Source organism: Haliotis rubra, unplaced genomic scaffold, assembly GCF_003918875.1.
Source record: "Haliotis rubra isolate DU_JTF1 unplaced genomic scaffold, ASM391887v1 Scf26, whole genome shotgun sequence".
NCBI classification, from domain to species: Eukaryota; Metazoa; Mollusca; class Gastropoda; order Lepetellida; family Haliotidae; genus Haliotis; species Haliotis rubra.
In genome coordinates this window covers 1,502,744-1,526,541 of record NW_025766669.1, presented here as the reverse complement: position 1 = coordinate 1,526,541, position 23,798 = coordinate 1,502,744, and the positions used below count along the sequence as shown (strand labels likewise).

The 23,798-nt window shown below is 39.9% G+C and overlaps 1 protein-coding gene across 1 annotated transcript in view; it reads left to right on the top strand.

The window, feature by feature from the left end:
- LOC124279993 (galactosylgalactosylxylosylprotein 3-beta-glucuronosyltransferase 2-like) overlaps positions 1-11,675 on the top strand; it is a 28,292-nt gene extending 16,617 nt beyond the window's left edge. The window contains 3 exon segments of the mRNA XM_046715872.1: positions 3,411-3,497; positions 4,211-4,417; positions 11,379-11,675. Of these exon segments, the coding sequence (XP_046571828.1) occupies positions 3,411-3,497; positions 4,211-4,417; positions 11,379-11,480 (396 nt within the window). The 3' untranslated portion in view covers positions 11,481-11,675.
- The last annotated feature ends 12,123 nt before the right edge of the window (positions 11,676-23,798 follow it).

Sequence of the window (23,798 nt, the reverse complement as noted above, 5' to 3'; positions counted from 1 at the left end):
AGAAATCTGTTTCACCCTCCCTGCTACGAACACATGACCTCACATTACAATATATTGCTTTTATAATAGCAAACATTTTCCCCGTAGTCCAGCTTTCCGAAGACATTTCCATAGTTTAGGGCGGTCAACTGAATCAAAAGCTTTTTGAAATCTACAAATGCTACAAACAATTAATGCTTTCGTCGTGACAAAGTCTTTTGGATAGGTGCATAAATTATTAAATATGTGATCTGATGTGGAATAATTCTTTCTAAAGCCAGCTTGAAATTCAGGAATTTTATCGCGCGTGTTCGCCCATTTAGAAATTCTATTATTTAGTATTGTTGTAAACACTTTTCCAAGAATGCTCATCAAATAAAACACCCCTGTAGTTGTCTGGGTCACCCGGTCACCTGTTTTATGCAGTGGAATTATTATAGAACATGACCAGCTGTTTGGGAAAATACCTTTTTCAAATAGCTTATTAAAGCATTTGTATAGAAAAGGCATAACTACAAACCTGGAACACTTCAACATTTCAATAATTATATCATCTGGGCCTGCTGCTTTTCCCTTTTTAGGTGATCTATTGCACAAAATATTTCACTTTCAACAATGGGTGAATTTAGCACTAGTTCATCAACATCAGTATAGCATTCAGTAAAATCATTTTGCATGTCATCAATTTCCATGTCTAATATTGTTTCATTTGAAAAAACCTTCTTAAAATGTTTACGCCTACGCAAATCCACTTTGAATTTCCGACAACAATTCTTATATTTATTCCTACTTTCACAATATTTCTTTCGGTCAAGACTAGCACGAGTTATTCTAAATCTTCGTAGTGCCTTGCGGGCGTTCCGTCTTGCAGTTCTGCATTCAGCATTAAGTGAGGTCTTTTAATTTATGTTATATTTTAATTCTTTTTCTCATACAAGATGATGAATCCAGCATTATTTGAACAAAATCATCAATTGCCCCTCAATGTTATTATCAAGTTTATCGAAGAGTAGATGTGTAATAGACCTTATACTTTTATGAAGCTTACTCAGATAATTGTCAGATAATTCGTCATTCCATATAAATTTCATTTTAGTGACGTCCTCAGGTGTTACCTTGTGAATTGTTTGATTCATATTGGGGAATCTACAAGTCAGTTCTAGAGGTAAGATTCCAGACGACTGCCAATGTTCAGCATGTCCATATAATCAAAGAAATCGGGAGAACATATAAAGTAATCATTAACGCTGGTACCTTGATTTCCACAATAGGGCAATTCTCCCAGGGTATCTCCATACACTCTCCCATTGACAATGAACAGCAGGAATGTATACATCATATCTAACAGCAACTGGCCAAATTAATTAGTAATAGTATCATGAGATTTCCGATCTCCAACAGATATGTTTTCATCTTCAGGAAATACACAACTACTATGAACAACATTGTTTTGTAAATCGGCGAGAGGATTATTCAATTCACCTGTACGAGCATTCATATCTACACAACATACACTAATAGAATCCTAAACTTCGACTGATTATCTAACAAAAGCTCTTCAAGCTGTTCAATACTAAAGTCTGAGCTCACGTGGTTATAATACGACGAGTCAGCTGGTGGTATGTATGTACATTGCAAGTTTACACTTTTATCAGTTTTAAGTAACACTTTTGATATTTTGAGGTTCACAGGAGGTTATGAACCTCTGATTCAATCATCTTACAAAATTTGCTTACTGATTGATAGACACATACACACACAACACCTGAGAGCCTGCCGTAGTCAGATAACTTTATTGCTGGGCTGTAATAGATGTCATAATCAACTAACCAGTCGTTGCCAAATCCGCAGTCGACAAAAGTTTCCACAAGACAGATTATTTGAAATTGTTTTAAGTACGATATAAAATCATCGTCAACAATTTTGTTTAGTTGTCCGTTAATTTTCAACAGAGGAAAGCGAATGTTTCGCCGGGACAGTCAGCGTTTACTGTAGCACCGGTGTTAACCGTGTTATGTCCTTGTGGGGTAATATCCGGGCCACGTCCAGTTCCCTAGCTTGCAGACACGTTTGCAGATGATTTTCCGAGCGATCTTCTTGGTAATGATCGTCTGTCTCCTGAAGTTTCTGTAGTGCCAGCCATCGCCGAAGTTGGTGTTGTTTCTACTGTGCGAGGCTTTGTTATCAACCGTCCATCCTTGAAATACCCAAGCTTGTTGGTCCCCTTAAGCGCCTGACGTTGACGTTGACGTGACGTAAGATCACTGGAAATTCCAAGTCCTCCTTTCTTGAATGTGGGTCTCGCTTTCAAGGCACGAACTTTGTCGTCAGATATACGTAGCTTAGCAATCACTGGGCGAGGTCGTGTTGCATTTTCAATTTTAACGCCAAGCCTGTGAGCCCGTATGATGTCCAACGACTGCCCCGTTTTTGAATTTAGCATGTTTATTGAGGACAGATAGCACAGTGTCTTTACACGCCATTGATTTTTCATCACCTACCGCTTCAGGGATACCGTGGATGAGAATATTGTTACGTCTGCTATATGACTCAAGTCTGTCCAGTTCATCATCAACTCTTGAAATGTGATCAAACAGAGCGTCGACCTTGCCGGAGAGTGCGTCGATGTCCTCATACATGATATCATGGTTTTGTTTCATGGTGTTTATATCACTATGAAGTTCTGCAATAGAACATTACAGTTTTTCACACTTAGAATTGACATTGTATACATCGTTCTTTAGCTCTGAAATTTGAGTGCTTAAATCTGATTTAGCGTTGCGTATTTCAGATTTCATGTCCCCAATTTCTGTAAGTATTGTTGCCTGTACGTCTTCAAGAGATGTCGGTCCGAGTTTGTGTCTATATCGTTAGAGCACAGTAAGAGCTGTGTTATGACCCTCACGGGAAGCCCGTCGCCCCCAAGGAAACATTTTCCTCGTGCATGTGAGGCAAAGTTGGATGACAAAACTGGGTCACAACACGAGTTGGTGACGTCACATGAAACACAAAGGAATGTACTTTCTTTTGGCACAAAGTGATCAAATTCAAAATGCAAAAGTACACATTGATTACTGATGAGTAAAGCTGACAGCGATAGGTGTACAGTGAGCAGCAAAGTGCGTAGAATAATGCGATGCGGCATATTGGAGCTGTACTCACATGTTGTGTATGGCGTGTACCTGTCAATGTGGCTGACTTGGCGGGTGCCGGCCGGGTGACAAAAAGTCCCGATTATTGCCCTGTATGTTGCTAGATCCTCCATTGTATGCTCAGAACGTATACACAGAGTGTTCACTCATCACCACATACCATTTAGAGGTTAGTAGTTTCCTTTCATGTTGATATTTAATACAAATTTAGGGAGATTACAGGAATGTTGTCGTGTACTTCGAAGGGACGTATTTGTTTTGTTAAAATTTGTGTTCCAGATGCGAGAAACGAAACAGGTCTCTGTGTGGCCCGTTGGTTTTGCTGGGGGTCTCAGATTTGAAAGACCTATTGTCAAAAATGGAAAGGTAGGTGCTTTGTTTTGTGAATATCTCCACGTGATCTTTGCCATGGTTTTGTTGGTTCACTCTTACTTTTCGACTTTAGACAACAACCACTGAAGATGTCATGAATCTTTATGATGGGGTGTTTATGTTTTCATATCTTTGTTAGTGGCAGAAATATTTCGATATCACTGCTTCTAGACATGGGCCTTTTTCTTGACCCACAATGCATTTTTAGCTCACCTGACTGAAAGTGTGGCGGTGTGCGTATACTTGTGCATAGACCAGATGATCTGGTGATTAATATCACGAGCATCAATCTACGCAACTGGGATATCATCACCCACGCAAGCAACCCTGACCACCCAGTAACAGCCTCCTAACAATCATAGTCTCCTCTCATGACAGGCATAAGTTGGTGAACACTATTTCTAATGTGGATCTTCACAGGTTATTACAAAAATAGACTGCACAGAAACAGCTGCTGGTAAGACTACAGAATACCGGATACCTTGCGCCATCTTTGAAAGCACGCGAGTTTACTTAGGGTTAGGGTTAGGGTTAGGGTTAGGGTAAGGTTTAGGGTTAGAGTTAGGGTTAGGGTAAGGTTTAGGGTCTGTCCAGTTAGGGTTAGGGTGACGTGACACTAAACAATATGGCTGGTATGTATCCGGTATTCTGTAGGTGTACCCGGCTGTTTACATCAAGCTAACCTGCGTCTGACTTGTGTGTTGTAGGTGACTGGTTGGTTTGCGCACTGGGAGCCGGATCGACCGTTTGCTATTGACATGGCTGGATTTGCTGTCAACCTCCAACTTTTCTACAAGCACCCAGAGTTGAAGTTCTCCAACAATACGCTGCCAGGTTTTCTGGAATCCACTTTCGTCTCAGACACAAAGGTCTCTTTGGACGATCTGGAACCTCTTGCTGATAACTGCACAAAGGTGGGTTCTTATCTTACCAAGTACCATGTATGACTACAGAGAGCTTTGAAGACTAAGTAGGAAAAAAACAACTACCGTATGTCATATTGATTATGGTGAACGAACATGAAGAAACAACCTTGTTAATGAACTGTAGAATTTGTGATTAAATATCACTTTACATGATAATTTACCATTTCAGTTGTATATATTAATGTACACGTATTTGTTTCATAAACTGAACCGGGAATGGCAATCAGTTATACACACTCGGCCGGCCACACCAAAAAATTGGTATTGAGTTTTGTTTGCTGAGTCAAAAGATGGGTTTGTTTATAGTCCGTTTAGCTCAAAAGGGGACCAATGAATTGTAATTTAACTCGAAAACTAATAAACATATAATACTCAATGAAACGCTGATCATAACGAAAACATCAGACCAACCCTGTGATATTTTCGCAGAATTTATGTCCTAAACATAAAAAAGGTTGTTTAAAAAACAAACTATCGTTAAAACTTTGGCACAGTTCGCTGATGGTTACGAGGGAGGAGTGCAAATATAGGACAGGCAGGTGTACGAGAAGCACGTGCACAAGTGCAGACAAAGTTTTTGATTAATTTACGTCTCCTTTGCCGATTCCATCCTTTCTCGCACTGATCATCATGATATTGACATCTTCAGTGTAGTGTCAGTCTACTGAGCATGCTGATATTTACATCTTAGTATAGTGTCGGTCTACTGATCATGCTGATATTGGCATCTTCAGTGTAGTGTCAGTCTACTGATCATGATGATATTGGCATCTTCAGTGTAGTGTCAGTCTACTGATCATGATGATGATCTATGTGTGTCAGTCTCGATCATCAGCATCTAAATGTAGTGTCAGTCTACTGATGCTGATAATGGCATCTTTAGCGTAGTGTATCTGCTTGTTGCTGATATTCATCCTCAGTGTAGTGTCGGTGTGCTGATATTGGCATCTTCAGTGTAGTGTCAGTCTACTGATCATGCTGATATTGGCATCTTAGTATAGTGTCGGTCTACTGATCATGCTGATATTGGCATCTTTCAGTGTCAGTCTACTGATATGATATTGGCATCTTCAGTGTAGTGTCAGTCTACTGATGATATTGGCATCTTCAGTGTAGTGTCAGTCTACTGATCATGATGATATTGGCATCTTCAGTGTAGTGTCAGTCTACTGATCATGATGATATTGGCATCTTCTTAGTGTAGTGTCAGTCTACCGATCATGGTCAGTGTACCGATCATGATGATATTGGCATCTTCAGTGTAGTGTCAGTCTACTGATCATGATGATATTGGCATCTTCAGTGTAGTGTCAGTCTACTGATCATGATGATATTGGCGTCTTAGTGCAGTGTCAGTCTACCGATCATGATGATATTGGCATCTTCAGTGTAGTGTCAGTCTACCGATCATGATGATATTGGCATCTTCACTGTAGTGTCAGTCTACCGATCATGATGATATTGGCATCTTCACTGTAGTGTCAGTCTACCGATCATGATGATATTGGCATCCTCAGTGTAGTGCCAGTCTACCGATCATGATGATATTGGCATCTTCAGTGTACTGTCAGTCTACCGATCATGCTGATATTGACATCTTAGTATAGTGTCAGTCTACTGATCATGCTGACATTGGCATCTTCAGTGTAGTGTCAGTCTACTGGTCATGATGATATTGGCATCTTCAGTGTAGTGTCAGTCTACTGATCATGATGATATTGGCATCTTCAGTGTAGTGTCAGTCTACTGATCATGATGATATTGGCATCTTAGTGCAGTGTCAGTCTACCGATCATGATGATATTGGCATCTTCAGTGTAGTGTCAGTCTACCGATCATGATGATATTGGCATCTTCAGTGTAGTGTCAGTCTACTGATCATGATGATATTGGCATCTCAGTGTAGTGTCAGTCTACTGATGATGCTGATATTGGTCTCTTCACTGTAGTGTCAGTCTACTGATGATGCTGATATTGGCATCTTCAGTGTAGTGTCAGTCTACTGATCATGCTGATATTGGCATCTTCAGTGTAGTGTCAGTCTACTGATGATGCTGATATTGGTATCTTCACTGTAGTGTCAGTCTACTGATGATGCTGATATTGGTATCTTCACTGTAGTGTCAGTCTACTGATGATGCTGATATTGGCATCTTCAGTGTAGTGTCAGTCTACTGATGATGCTGATATTGGTATCTCCACTGTAGTGTCAGTCTACTGATGATGATGATATTGGTATCTCCACTGTAGTGTCAGTCTACTGATGATGCTGATATTGGCATCTTCAGTGTAGTGTCAGTCTACTGATCATGATGATATTGGTATCTTCAGTGTAGTGTCAGTCTACTGATCATGATGATATTGGTATCTTCAGTGTAGTGTCAGTCTACTGATCATGATGATATTGGCATCTTTAGTGTAGTGTCAGTCTACTGATCATGCTGATATTGGAATCTCAGTGTAGTGTCAGTCTACTGATCATGATGATATTGGTATCTTCAGTGTAGTGTCAGTCTACTGATCATGATGATATTGGCATCTTTAGTGTAGTGTCAGTCTACTGATCATGATGATATTGGAATCTCAGTGTAGTGTCAGTCTACTGATCATGATGATATTGGTATCTTCAGTGTAGTGTCAGTCTACTGATCATGATGATATTAATCTTTAGTGTAGTGTCAGTCTACTGATCATGATGATATTGGAATCTCAGTGTAGTGTCAGTCTACTGATCATGCTGATATTGGTATCTTCAGTGTAGTGTCAGTCTACTGATCATGATGATATTGGCATCTTTCAGTGTAGTGTCAGTCTACTGATGATGCTGATATTGGAATCTCAGTGTAGTGTCAGTCTACTGATCATGATGATATTGGTATCTCCACTGTAGTGTCAGTCTACTGATCATGATGATATTGGTATCTTCAGTGTAGTGTCAGTCTACTGATCATGATGATATTGGCATCTTTAGTGTAGTGTCAGTCTACTGATCATGCTGATATTGGAATCTCAGTGTAGTGTCAGTCTACTGATCATGATGATATTGGTATCTTCAGTGTAGTGTCAGTCTACTGATCATGATGATATTGGCATCTTTCAGTGTAGTGTCAGTCTACTGATCATGATGATATTGGAATCTTCAGTGTAGTGTCAGTCTACTGATCATGCTGATATTGGTATCTTCACTGTAGTGTCAGTCTACTGATGATGCTGATATTGGCATCTTCAGTGTAGTGTCAGTCTACTGATGATGCTGATATTGGTATCTTCAGTGTAGTGTCAGTCTACTGATGATGCTGATATTGGTATCTTCAGTGTAGTGTCAGTCTACTGATGATGCTGATATTGGTATCTCCACTGTAGTGTCAGTCTACTGATGATGATGATATTGGTATCTTCAGTGTAGTGTCAGTCTACTGATGATGCTGATATTGGCATCTTCACTGTAGTGTCAGTCTACTGATGATGCTGATATTGGTATCTTCAGTGTAGTGTCAGTCTACTGATCATGATGATATTGGCATCTTTAGTGTAGTGTCAGTCTACTGATCATGCTGATATTGGAATCTCAGTGTAGTGTCAGATCTACTGATCATGATGATATTGGTATCTTCAGTGTAGTGTCAGTCTACTGATCATGATGATATTGGCATCTTCAGTGTAGTGTCAGTCTACTGATCATGATGATATTGGCATCTTCAGTGTAGTGTCAGTCTACTGATCATGATGATATTGATCAGTGTAGTGTCGATCTACTGATCATGATGATATTGGCATCTTAGTGTAGTGTCAGTCTACCGATCATGATGATATTGGCATCTTCAGTGTAGTGTCAGTCTACCGATCATGATGATATTGGCATCTTCAGTGTAGTGTCAGTCTACTGATCATGATGATATTGGCATCTCAGTGTAGTGTCAGTCTACTGATGATGATGATATTGGCATCTCTTCAGTGTAGTGTCAGTCTACTGATGATGCTGATATTGGCATCTTCAGTGTAGTGTCAGTCTACTGATCATGCTGATATTGGCATCTTCACTGTAGTGTCAGTCTACTGATGATGCTGATATTGGCATCTTCACTGTAGTGTCAGTCTACTGATGATGCTGATATTGGTATCTTCAGTGTAGTGTCAGTCTACTGATGATGCTGATATTGGTATCTCCACTGTAGTGTCAGTCTACTGATGATGCTGATATTGGTATCTTCAGTGTAGTGTCGTCTGCTGATCATGCTGATATTGGTATCTCCAGTGTGTAGTGTCAGTCTACTGATGATGCTGATATTGGTATCTTCAGTGTAGTGTCAGTCTACTGATCATGATGATATTGGCATCTTTAGTGTAGTGTCAGTCTACTGATCATGCTGATATTGGCATCTTCAGTGTAGTGTCAGTCTACTGATCATGCTGATATTGTACTTCTTAGTGTAGTGTCAGTCTACTGATCATGATGATATTGGCATCTTAGTGTAGTGTCAGTCTGCTAATGATGCTGATATTGGCATCTTCAGTGTAGTGTCAGTCTACTAGTCATGCTGATATTGGCATCTTAGTGTAGTGTCAGTCTACTGATCATGATGATATTGGCATCTTTAGTGTAGTGTCAGTCTACCGATCATGATGATATTGGCATCTTCACTGTAGTGTCAGTCTACCGATCATGATGATATTGGCATCCTCAGTGTAGTGTCAGTCTACCGATCATGATGATATTGGCATCTTCAGTGTAGTGTCAGTCTACTGATCATGCTGATATTGACATCTTAGTATAGTGTCAGTCTACTGATCATGCTGATATTGACATCTTAGTATAGTGTCAGTCCACTAGTCATGCTGATATTGGCATCTTCACTGTAGTATCAGTCTACTGATCATGATGATATTGGCATCTTCAGTGTAGTGTCAGTCTACTGATCATGATGATATTGGAATATCAGTGTAGTGTCAGTCTACTGATCTTGATGATATTGGCATCTTCAGTGTAGTGTCAGTCTACTGATGATGCTGATATTGGCATCTTCAGTGTAGTGTCAGTCTACTGATGATGCTGATATTGGCATCTTCACTGTAGTGTCAGTCTACTGATGATGCTGATATTGGTATCTTCAGTGTAGTGTCAGTCTACTGATCATGATGATATTGGCATCTTTAGTGTAGTGTCAGTCTACTGATCATGCTGATATTGGAATCTCAGTGTAGTGTCAGTCTACTGATGATGCTGATATTTACTTCTTAGTGTAGTGTCAGTCTACTGATCATGATGATATTGGCATCTTAGTGTAGTGTCAGTCTGCTAATGATGCTGATATTGGCATCTTCAGTGTAGTGTCAGTCTACTAGTCATGCTGATATTGGCATCTTAGTGTAGTGTCAGTCTACTGATCATGATGATATTGGCATCTTTAGTGTAGTGTCAGTCTACCGATCATGATGATATTGGCATCTTCACTGTAGTGTCAGTCTACCGATCATGATGATATTGGCATCCTCAGTGTAGTGTCAGTCTACCGATCATGATGATATTGGCATCTTCAGTGTAGTGTCAGTCTACTGATCATGCTGATATTGACATCTTAGTGTAGTGTCAGTCTACTGATCATGATGATATTGGCATCTTCAGTGTAGTGTCAGTCTACTGATCATGCTGATATTGGCATCTTCTGGTGTAGTGTCAGTCTACTGATCATGATGATATTGGCATCTTAGTGTAGTATCAGTCTACTGATCATGATGATATTGGCATCTCAGTGTAGTGTCAGTCTACCGATCATGATGATATTGGCATCCTCAGTGTAGTGTCAGTCTACCGATCATGATGATATTGGCATCTTCAGTGTAGTGTCAGTCTACTGATCATGCTGATATTGACATCTTAGTATAGTGTCAGTCTACTGATCATGCTGATATTGACATCTTAGTATAGTGTCAGTCCACTAGTCATGCTGATATTGGCATCTTCACTGTAGTATCAGTCTACTGATCATGATGATATTGGCATCTCAGTGTAGTGTCAGTCTACTGATCATGATGATATTGGCATCTCAGTGTAGTGTCAGTCTACTGATCTTGATGATATTGGCATCTTCACTGTAGTGTCAGTCTACCGATCATGATGATATTGGCATCTTCAGTGTAGTGTCAGTCTTCCGATCATGATGATATTGGCATCTTCAGTGTAGTGTCAGTCTACCGATCATAATGATATTGGCATCTTCAGTGTAGTGTCAGTCTACCGATCATGATGATATTGGCATCTCAGTGTAGTGTCAGTCTACCGATCATGATGATATTGGCATCTAAATGTAGTGTCAGTCTACTGATCATGCTGATATTGGCATCTTTAGCGTAGTGTCAATCTGCTAATGTTGCTGATATTGGCATCCTCAGTGTAGTGTCAGTCTACTGATCATGCTGATATTGGCATCTTCAGTGTAGTGTCAGTCTACTGATCATGATGATATTGGCATCTTTAGTGTAGTGTCAGTCTACTAATCATGCTGATATTGGCATCTTCACTGTAGTGTCAGTCTTCTGATCATGATGATATTGGCATCTTAGTGTAGTGTCAGTCTACTGATCATGATGATATTGGCATCTTAGTGTAGTGTCAGTCTACTGATCATGCTGATATTGGCATCTTTAGTGTAGTGTCAGTCTACTGATCATGATGATATTGGCATCTTAGCGTAGTGTCAGTCTACTGATCATGCTGATATTGGCATCTTTAGTGTAGTGTCAGTCTACTGATCATGATGATATTGGCATCTTTAGTGTAGTGTCAGTCTACTGATCATGATGATATTGGCATCTTAGCGTAGTGTCAGTCTACTGATCATGCTGATATTGGCATCTTCAGTGTAGTGTCAGTCTGCTGATCATATTGTCAACCTGGCATCTTAATGTAGTGTAAGTGGACTGATATTTATTCCCTATTTTTACAACACAGGTTCTGGTTTGGCACACGAGAACTGAGAGTCCCGATCTGACAGGTGAACGCCAGAAAAAAAGAAAACTTGGCCATGGATCTGATCCTAATGTTGAAGTATGAGAAATATTGTGTTCCTTATGATGTTATATTGTCAGTATATACGCTGCATGTTCCATGTAGAACTCCGATCACAACAAACATTTATATACTAATAAAGAGTTAAAGAACATTCTTTTCATGATATGAGTAACTATAGTCATGTTTTACTTCTGTTGGGCAATACAGATCATATTCATTACACATCAGATATTGCATTGGGCAGTCGGTGGTTTGGTAGCACAGTGGTTAAAGTGTTCACCCATCACCTCAAAGGCCGATGTTCTATTCCAGTGTGTATGGCTACAATGTGTTAGAGTCACTTTCTGGTCTACCCAGGGTAAAATTCCTGCGACCTTTACGTTACTCACTTCATAACAGTCGCTATATTGAGGCGCTAACTTGTGTGTTTATATTTTCTTATATTGCCTTTTATTTCTACCTGACATGTAGGTGGTCTCTGACAAATGTAAACATGTCCTTAAGCACAATTTTCAGAAACAATAATGTGTGCGTAAAGATGATAATTTACAGTTGTCTCTTGAGTCTTACTATTCGTGGTATGAGAACGAGAACATTTCCTCTTTATGCTTAGAATTACCATTTGTTTGTTGTTAAACAGCACACTCAGCAATATTCCTGCAGTAATACTGACCTGTAAACAATGGAGTCTGCACTAGACAAGCGAGTGATGTCTATAGTGATATCTTTTTATGATAGCGTACTAGTTTTAGATTAAGAGTTGTGATACTCTAGTAGTTTTACTGTCCTTCAAAGAAAAACTATTCTCGTCATGATATGGCTGCAATATTGCCGATGTGACGTTAAACATGAACTCACGCACTCTTTAGTACCAACTTGTTCCCATTTCAGAGATAGCATATATTCGTAGTCTTATTTTTCTGAGCGAAACCGCATAATCAGTATTTTGTGTTTCGAAGGGAGCTAACACTAGATACAGAGTGGAGGTATGCTGATTAGTTTCGTATCCGGTAACGCAATACACCGAGAAAGCAATAAACTGCAAACTTCGTTAATAACCATTAAAACTGTACAATGTAGCGAGTCATTTCCACCAATATGAATAGCAGCATTTTATGAAAACTGTAAGTGGGAAATGCACACGGTGGGGTAGGACATGTTTACTCTTTTCATGAACACTTGTGTCATCTACTACATATATATTTCCTGTACATTGTTGGAAATACGTTGACTTCCAGTCTTATTTTAGCACTGAAACAAAGGTTGGAAACTATAAGCCTTGTATACTCTCTTGCTTTAGGAGTATGAAAAACGTGTAAGAAATAATGGTTAATTAAAGCAATGTAGACATACATACTGCTACATGTTGATTCTCAAGCTGAAACTAAAGGTTAACTGGGAATCAGTCCGTAAAAGAACTCCGTGGGAAACAACAAAGAGCTGGGATTTACATGTAATCTTAAACGAACTAAGTTTACAAATTAATACAAATCACCAGAAATATATTGTGACAAAATAGGGTGGCGATACAAATTGACAGGCAGTATAATACAAAAGCAGTGGTTAAAGACAGAGATGGGAATATTCACTTCACCTGACTATGGTCAAGTTTCCATAACAGGATCATTATGCAGGGTATGAATCATCTCGACACAATGCTGGTCTTCTTGTAAGTTTAATTGTTCTGTGAGATAAGAGAGAAGAATTAACAAACACACACACACACACACCCCACACCCACACACACACCCACCCCACATTCCAACAAAAATAACACCAACAAAAACATCCATCCTCGCACACACACACCCAAATAACACAAACAAAACAAAACACACACCCAATCAAATGCAATAAATAAACAACAACAACAACAAAACAAAAACAAAAGACAAAAAGACAAAAAAAAAAAAAAATAAAAAAAAATGAAAAACAAATAAAATCTGCAAAAAGGACTCCAGGAGGTTATCCAGCACCCTTGGTCATGCTCTAGTGGAACAGTATATAGAGCTTTGGTACCTAGTAGTACCTTGCAGAACTCTGTCTGAATATAGCACAGCACTACCCTAACTGACTATTCACACATATTAAACTCTCTCCGTATGCATTAGAAATCTCAGTTGTTCTATTCGAATGTGACAATACCAAGTTCCTGGATGGAAGCCAGAGAACTGCATTTTGGGGACATCAGGAGAATGCCTAGTATTGTGACTGGTGTTTATGTGAATATTTCATTTCCCGACGTGCGTGTTGTTTGGACAGTTATATACCTCTCGTGACAAAACACACGGATACATAACAGAGAGCAGGAAAAAGTTGTCATGTCATGTTTGGTTTATTTTTATTTCAAATGTGGCTTAAAATCAATACAGCATTGCCATTGGCTTGCCTGGTAGTAGGGCTGCACGGTATTACCGGTAAACCGCAATACAAAATTGCAACTAATACGTATCGCGATACGTTTATGATGTACCGGCGTAACAGGCCAGAGTATACCCCTGTCCCAGACTATACCCGGGGTTAAACTGGGCTAGCCCAGACTATACCCCAGGTATAATCTGGGCTAGCCTAGTTTATACCCCGGGGTATATTCTGAACAAGGCCATAGTATACCCCCCTAGCCCAGATTATACCCCTACAGAAAACAAGTGATTAAGGATACTACTATAATTTTATTGTACTTTTCGGCGTTGTTGTTAGTGGGTGGGTCATTGGAGTAGATTTTGAGGTTACTCGTGTGGTATGTGTTGTTCAGGATCTTGTTGGTTTTCACATTCTGCAGCTTCACACGACCTTTGGTCAATGTCTGGATGTTGCTGGTGTGTCGTCGATCGTAGTTTTCTTTCTGGCGATCCTGTGCATTGGAGATATTGTTGGAAACAGTGAACAGATGCCTTTGTGTAGATGGATGATGGTTTCCAGCACTTCATCATTCAAACGTGTGTCAGGATCCAGGTCATAGATGTGCTGAGGATACTTCTTATCAAAGTTGGTGTAGAAGTTCAAGATCTGGGTATAGAGGTTGTCATCCATGTTGAAGGTTGAATGCGATATAGGATGCGAAATGAAATGCTCTTTTAAATACCTTTACATGACACCGAGATCAGTCTCCAGAGTCACTTGTTCATATTAATAAATAAATACCAGCCCCTACTCACACAATCACCAGCCCCTACTCACACCAGCCCCTTCTCACACCGGTTATCTCCCATTAGTTAGACAGCCAGTTGTTAGACAGTGGAGTAGGGTATTAATTAAGACAATACCCACCTCCATAATGGTACAGCTCTAATTAGATTGATGAGTAGAGTGTGCCCGTAGTTAATCTGTTCATGTTGTACTACCCCGTTTCCGAAATACATTAGTTGTGTGTGCGACGCTAAATAAAGCAAATAACAACTACTAACCTTGATATATCAGCATGGCTGGGTTACGCAAAGTCAAAAAAATCTCATCGCAGAGAGGCACTCAACAAATAATTCATAAATTTTGTATTATGCGGTAATGTAAATGAAATGCACCTACAAAATTTAAATGACACCAAGACCATTGCCCGAGTCACTAACTCATATTGAGTGAATTGTCCACATAATTTTTTAGGGGTATAGTCTGGGCTGGAGGGGTATACTTTGGCCTGGTCCAGAATATACCCCCGGGGTATAAACTGGGCTAACCTATAGTTTACCCCGGGGTATAATCTGGTGGGGGGTTATTCTGGGCTGCTACACCGGTATACAGACAAATATTGTTTTGTTCAATTTTAACTCATATAAAACTGATCTCGTTCATCCTTTTACCGAGGCTACATTGTCATTGTGAAGGACTCCAAAGGCAAGTGCCATGCTGAAGGACAAAGCTATCCTCCTGTGACTTCCGTCGAACTCGTCGGGACCAAGGGAAAAGTTTTTGACTGATCCGAGTGTTCGACACATCCGTCAGCATAGAAATGACCAAGTACCAATACCACAAAGTTCTTACAACATCGTTTTTCAACGACCGAGTTCGACACAACCGAGAATTCGTCTCAATCGAGTTCGAGACATTTGGGTTCGACTGTATATGACATATGCGCATGCATGTAATATCATGGATATTCAGTATATACTGTACACACGAAGGTACGCTGGCCTAAAAGTTAGAAATGATATTACCGAATCGAGTTATCATGTTATTATGATGGAAACCAGGATAAGCTAATTGTCTACACCTGGGACATATCTAATGCATGGCTCCAATGAAACCACTAACCCTGGCGATGTGTAATCTAGTGATACCATGAGGCCCAGAGGAGCAGTTGTATTTTGATGACATGCATGGCTCCAATGAAAACACTAACCCTGGCGATGTGTAATCTAGTGATACCATGAGGCCCAGAGGAGCAGTTGTATTTTGATGATATGCATGGAGACCATGGGACACACACTGTTCGTCTGAAAGATTGATTGAGGTTCATCTCTAATTTATGATTTTGCATTCGACTTCCAAATGAATCATAGCGAGGAATAATCGAAAATAACAACACTATACGTGTTTATGTTACCTATGAAAGTTTTATCAGTTACCTGATCACATCATCAGCAAATCAATGTTATACAGTCTCATGAAGTCTGGTCCCCATGGTCCCTAGTATGGTGATCTACCTTCAGTTGTTGGCGATCAATAGTCCATTTTAACATTGTATTGTCCAAAACTAGTTTTCTACTTTTAATGATATATGCTAGCTAATTTTAACTCATTTTGTGATAATCTAGTAATTTTACTGTCCTTCGTTGACAGGTTTTTTTATATTATATGTATGTATTATGAATTTAGAACTAGTTCTAATCACAATATGGCTGAAATATTGCCGATGTGACTTTAAATCTTAACTCACTTATGAAGTCTGGTAGAACACGTGCACCATGTGGGGTGCGTTATCTTGCTTTCCTGTATTTACACAAAGTGTAGAACAGGATCTCATCCCGGTAGCATACGCCAATCAAAATGCTATAAACAATGACGAGTGGTGTTCCCTCGTGATTTATCATATATCATGTATTCCATTAGCAGCCAATCCACAACTGAAACTTTGTGTATCACCAACGTTGCTTGAAATCCTCGACAGAAAAGTACAGACCAAGTAACACACTGCTATAACCGCGTTTTCACTGTTAATTTCTGGGTCACAAAAAATGACAGTTTAACGATACGATAAAACGTATGAGATTATCAAAATTAACTTAGATACAATTCTAGCTGATTTCAGAATACATTTGACAAATAATTTTGTTATCAATCGTTCTTGCAATCAAAAGTGAAATTGCCTTTGCCCTCTCATCTAGATAGGATGAAAAACAGATAATATCACCCAACAAATATCTCGCCTCAGAAACATAATAATTATGTGATTTGCCTTCGTTCCTTTGTTCATTCGATTTCTTTCCAAATAAAGCGACATGTATCAAACTCGATAACTTGAGCAGTCCCTAGTGAAGAATTTTTAACATTATTTCATCCTTTCTTTTAACCAAGAAACGTTTGGAGCGACAATGCCTTGCTAAAATGGCTAATAATCTGAAAATATTAGTTGAAAGGCCGGGCTTCAAACCCATACACAAATGGATTGTGGACCACGTTGCCTTACCTTGTCTAATTTGTCTTTCGATGCAAAGCAAAGCCTTAGTATGAAATAGGATGTTGTGAAGACTCACTGCAAATAGTATTGACGCAGACAGTCTACAAAAGATATATATTAAATGGAGTTGTTGGAGTAAGTGAGTGAGTTGGGTGTTTCGCCGTTTTTAGCAAAGTTCCAGCAATACAGCGGGGGACACCAGAAATGGGCTTCACACATTGCACCCATGTGCGGAATCGAACCCGGGTCATCGGCGTGACGAACGAACGCTTTAACCACTAGGCTGCCTCACAGCCCCAAGGGCTGTTGGACATTTACTATAAGGCACATGTATATTCTAGTAGTACATTCCATGACTTAACCTTTGACATCGCCAGGCACCCACAGCCCGTATACTCCTGTCACTCAAAGGCAGATATAATCTACACTGCTGTGGAGTAGCCAATGGGAGACTAATTGGAAACCAATAGGATTATTAAAGTTTGCACTCTGACCTTTAATAAAATGAAATCATTTATAGGACCAAATTCTGAAATCGATATACAACAAACGTATTTTAATAGATGTCATTAAAAAAAATATATCTGTAATATATACTCTCCAAAAAAAGAAACGCATCATGAAAATAGCAATTTCATGTAGCAATGAATTAAAACGTAATTCATTTTACAAAAGATTTTGCTCTGTTTATGAGTCCTATGGTGTTTATGTTTTGAAACATCACAACAAAACGCACCATCCGTAAAACACCCGTATTTAACAGCATGATTTTCAATTTCGTCGTGTAGTGTCACAGAATACACAATTCACATGCAATGCACGTGAAGTTGTGGATCAGATAGTCTCAATGATGGGTATAAAAGGTTGATCGCGCTGTCTGTCGATTATTCACTGTATTTGGAATATTGTTGACGAACGCAAAATGCCACGTCTAAGTGAAGCCAACCGTCACATCGCCATTGGTTTGCTTGAAGCTGGGCAGTCTCAACGTGCAGTTGCCCGACGCATGAATGTTCACCAAAGCACCATTTCACGGCTCTGGGAGAGATATCGCCGGCAGAATTCGGTAGCAGATGCCCCCTCGTAGTGGGCGACCTCGAGCGACCACTGTGGCGCAGGATCGCTACATCCGGGTACATCACCTGCGTCATCAAACAGCTACGGCGACCAGTACCGCTCGACAAATACCGGGATTGAGGAGGCTTTCTGCACAGACCGTCAGGAACAGGTTGAGAGAGGCTGGTTTACGTGCCAGAAGACCTTATTTTGGCCCTGTGCTTCGACGACAACATCGTCGACATCGAGTTCAATGGTGCACCAACGTTCAGGCCTGGAACCTACCGAATTGGCGTAGAATCTATCTGGTTCAGTGATGATTCACGATTTCTATTGGAACGACGCAATGGAAGAATGCGGGTGTACAGACGTCGACGTGAACGTTTCGCCGACGCTTGCGTTCCTTAGGTGGACAGATTCGGCCGGGCCAGTGTTATGATGTGGGGAGCGATCACCTGCCGTAGGAGAAGTGATTTGGTGATGATCCAGGGCAACCTGACAGCTCAACGGTACTGTGACGAAATCCTACGCCCACACCTCCTTCCAATCATTGATCGCCAGAGGGAGTTGTTTCAACAGGACAATGCCAGGCCCCACACAGCACGTCACACTAGAGACTTCCTCCAGAACCACAACATCAATGTGCTCCCCTGGCCCTCAAGATCACCGGACTTAAACCCGATCGAACATCTGTGGATGCCCTGGAGACGGGTGCGACGCCGTAAACCTCAGCCCCAGACACATCAACAACTCGCACAGGACTACAGGCAGAGTGGGCTGCGATTGGGCAACACGAGATTCTGAGACTTATTCGTTCGATGCCGAGGCGATGCCATGCAGTTCTGGATGCCCACGGTGGTCACACGAGGTATTGACTTCAGCGCCACCACACGTCTCCATGTGACACTCAAACTGACTTTCCTCGAGTTGGTGCCAAAGACGGAGAAGCAATTTTGCTATATTTCATTTACTCATAAAGCCTACAAGTTGTTTCAAAATAATCATAAAAATACAGTTGAAATTCCTATATGCGTTTCTTTTTTGGGAGAGTATATCTTGGTTAATAGACTGTATAAGTGTCTCTTTCATCTTACGTCACATTCAGACCAGCGTTGGTGTTAAAATCTAATTTTTAAATCTACACTGGACCTTTGTATTTCAATTTTTGACCAAAATCTGTGGAAAACATTTTTTGGAATTACAGAATTTCTTTTGATGAACACGAGGACACATATGTTCGTGGCAATAATACCCCAGGGCCTATTGACATAACACATACATCCTAATATTCATAAACATATGTTTATGACATAGTTATCCTTAAACACATGCCGTTAATTTATATCAAATGTATATTATTTATTCATAATACTAACACATGCTATTCTTAAACGCATTCTTATGATAAGGTAATTTCATTAACATGCTTATGATATGGTAGTGAGTGAGTATAGCTTTACGCCGCTTTTAGCAATATCCAGCAATATCACGGCGGGGGGACACCAGAAACGGGCTTCACACATTGTACCCATGTAGGGAATCGAATCCGGGTCTTCGGCGTGACGGGCGAACGCTTTAACCACTAGGCTACCCTACAACCCTTTATGATATGGTAAGTCACAAACACTTGTTAATGATAAAGTCATTACTACACATACCACTCGGGTATACGTACTTATGTTTTCAAATAGAGACTTGAGTTCCATCAAGATATATTTATTGAGTAATTGGCGAGTATCAAGAGAGTGAAAAAGGTGAAACCATTTTCCCAGTTTGTCCATTCAAAATGTGGGAGGAACTATTTGAAATATGTGCAACTCTTAACAACACAGTTTTGAAGACATTTTGTACTTTTGATATTCGACATTTATTAATATAATCTGCTGTCTTCGTGTCCTTTTCGTAAGAGGCGACTAATGGGATCGGGTGGTCAGGCTCGCTGACTTGGTTGACACATGCCATCAGTTCCCAATTGCGCAGATCGATGATCATGCTGTTGATCACTGGATTGTCTGGTCCAGACTCGATTATTTACAGACCGCCGCCATATAGCTGGAATATTGCTGAGTGCAGCGTAAAACTAAACTCTTTGATTAAAGTGACAAAACCGATTCCATAATCAGTGGAAATCTCCACTAAATGTACGGTTCCAACTACATGTATATCACAAGCACATTTATGAATCATTATCAAATAGTGCTGATACCAAATTATGGAATTGCAGTAGGCATCACTGTTGCTAATGATACGTCACTTATACTACTATAAGATGTGCTGAGAATCTTACTAACACATTGAATGCTGTAACCATATCAACTTATTTGAACACCTTATGACAATTCAGGAAGAGTACCACAAGAAAGGGAATACATGTATTTCTGAGTGCAGCGTAAAACTAAACTCACTCGTGACCTTTTAACTTAATGTTAATAAGGCAATCTGTGTTGTAAAGCCATATATAAAGCAATGTCATTGAGGCAATCTGTGTTGTCATGCCATGTATCAAGCAATGTTATTAAATCAATATGTGTTGTAATACTATATAAGAAGCAATCTTATTAAGGTAATCTGTGGTGTAATGCCATATCTGATGTATTTTGTAATCCTATAGGATGTATTGCGTATGACATATTTGATAAATCGGAATCATGCACGGACTGTGCTTTTCGTTTTTGTCGGGTCGTTATAAAACTGCCACCAACGTTTGCCAAAGGATCTCTGCTGCTTTATCAATTTTACCTTTTTCGATTTTAACCAGGAATATTCCTGTTCTTTCACTGGGTATTCTGATTCATCGATCACTTGATTGACTGGATTATCTATAGCCTGTCCTGGTATAGCAGCGTCTGGCAACAAGCACTTGTTTGTGGGAAAGACAGCTGACGCCATGTGTCGTCACTGAACCATTCACCTCAAGTTTGCCTTTCACGCCTAATTGAATCTGTCTCGCCGGATAATCGGGACTCTTTTTCACTGGCGTTCTACATATAGTGAAGGTGAGTGGGTGAGTGAATTTAGTTTTACGCCGCTTAATCTTCCATCAATATCACGACGGGAGACAGAAATGGGCTTCACATATTGTACCCATATGGGAAATTGAACCTGGGTCTTCGGCGTGACGGGCGAACGCTTGAACCACTAGGCTACCCCACCATCCCCATAATGAAGGGAAGAAAGGAACAAGAAGTAGAAGATTATTTTATTTGAGTCTCACAAAATCCATACAACGATATCACATGTATTGTACATTAAAAATGCATTTATTAAATACATGACACAAATACGAGCCCAAGTATAAGTATAATTATAGAAATGGTTTTGTTGCTTGTATCTAATGAAAACATTAAAATGGTGATATGAAAGCTCACGATACTATCAGTCCCACAGAAGCAATTCATTTGATCAAACATATCGGAACAATACAAACACAGTGATTACTAAAACAGATAAAACTGAGGTTTTACATTGCTTGCTTCCACATTCCGTTTCATGTCTGATTTTTCGATTGAACAACGCAACTGCTGTGTCATAGAGAGAGGAAACAGCTTTAGTATATGGAGAGGAATTGACACAAGCACAATGACAATAACCGATGGTTAATGGGCTTCCAATTCATGGATACGTCAACTTTAATAAAAGTGACAAAACTGACTCTATGATCAGCACGGTTCCAACTATATATCACAAACACATTTATGAATCATTATCAAATAGTGCTGATACCAAATATTTGCAAAAGTCAAAGTCAGATTATGGAATTGCAGTTGGCATCACTGTTGCCAATGATACGTTTCTGATACTACTATAAGATGTTCTGAGAACCTTACTAACACAATAACTTATTTGAACACCTTATGACAATTCAGGAAGAGTACCACAAGAAAGAGACGATACTATAGGAACCATATGGTAAAGAATAAAGAGAATGTTAGACACATATTCTAATATCTTATCGAAGGAAATCGTACAGTTTCCTGTGTAAGTTGTTTTAAGGCAGACAGACAGTATATTCGGTGTTGGAAAACAAGGGACCAGATCACAGTCATAGGCACATTGCACAGGGATGTGTTGTTGTTCAGAGCATGAGAATACAGCATTTTCTCATAAATGATTAATGCAGCTTGTGGTGATATCATTTAATTTATCTTACCTCACACATAAATGTCGCTTTCTGATTGGCTGAGCGCTCTTCTATTATTTTCAATGTACCCCGCTTACAAGAGAGTAACATTTCAATGTACCCCGCTGTCAATGGCAACTCATTTGGTACTTCATGGTGGTAATTCATTATCTTGAATAACATTGAATCATGTATGATGTACGGAAATTACCGATGTTTCGCGAATGCAAATCGATGGAAGGGAGATAACTCTAAATATGTTTTTCTTGTCAGCAAAATCTAGCGATGGCTACAAAAAGATTTGTACCCGTGCTTCAAACAATTCAAAATTAACATTAAGGTGTTCGGTAAGATAAATACGTTGTTCACTGGTCCCTCGGGACCCATGGGTTGATGTACCCTCGATGTTTGTTTATGTTCCCCTCGCCCTTCTGGCTCACCCCCTCGTGACCAGTGAACAACTTATAATGTAAATATCTCATATAAATGGTTAAGGATTCCCGTTTTCGCTATTTGTTCTTGACATAGTATAAGGAACCCGTTGTCGCTATGTAAGTTAAACATACACCATAGATCTACAAACACATCATATATATACATACTATATTTATATGTATGACGTGTGTGTAGATATCAATGTTTAACCTACATAGCGATAACGGGTTCCTCTGTATAAGATCTACAAGTTTTTGTCTTGATGGACATTGATGATGGTATATGGGCAACAACAACATTTTACTTGACTGAAAGTGAGCACACATGAAATGATATTCGTCCTCGATCTCCATCAACTTACATATATCGCTGAGGCACACTATACACGATCATGTAATAAATCATACACAATTGCTCGTACTATAGACAAACGTAGACTATATTAATAGTATGAGGCAATGCGTCCTAGAGACACTCTTCAAAAAAAGAAACGCACAGGCTCCAAAAAGGAAATGTATGAAACGTATCTAAGTGTACACAAATCGATTAACATAGATGGAGGAAATTCGACACCCGGATAAACACATGTATTGTTGCCATTGTCAGCATTGATTCAGTTCATTCACTGCACATGTGTGGACACAAGGGGGCGTTCGGTTCAGTACCTGGTGACACCACCTCTTACATCCATCACTGCTCGACACCGCCTTGGAAGGGATTGCACAAGTCGTCGCATTTTTGCACATGTTCTGCAAGTGTCTGAGGACGATGGTGACGTTTACGGACGCGTCGCTCAAGTTCGTCCAATAGATGCTCGATCGGATTCAGATCAGGCGATTTGGAAGGCCAAGGAAGGACACTGACTTTGTACTGGCGAGATAGGCACCTGTTACACGAACTGTGTGGGGTCGAGTGTTAACGTGTTTAAACAGCTCTCTCTGGCGGTTAAAAATTCGGAGGAGGTGAGATCGCAGGATTTGGTCGATGTAGCGATTTGCTGTAAGACTGCCTTGAATCACCGCTAGCTCCGATCTACTGCTGTATGACATGGCCCCTCATACCATGACGCTTTCTCCACTAAATCTGTCGACCTGTCTCCCAACGTCACACGTTGTCTCTCATCCCGTCGTTGCGA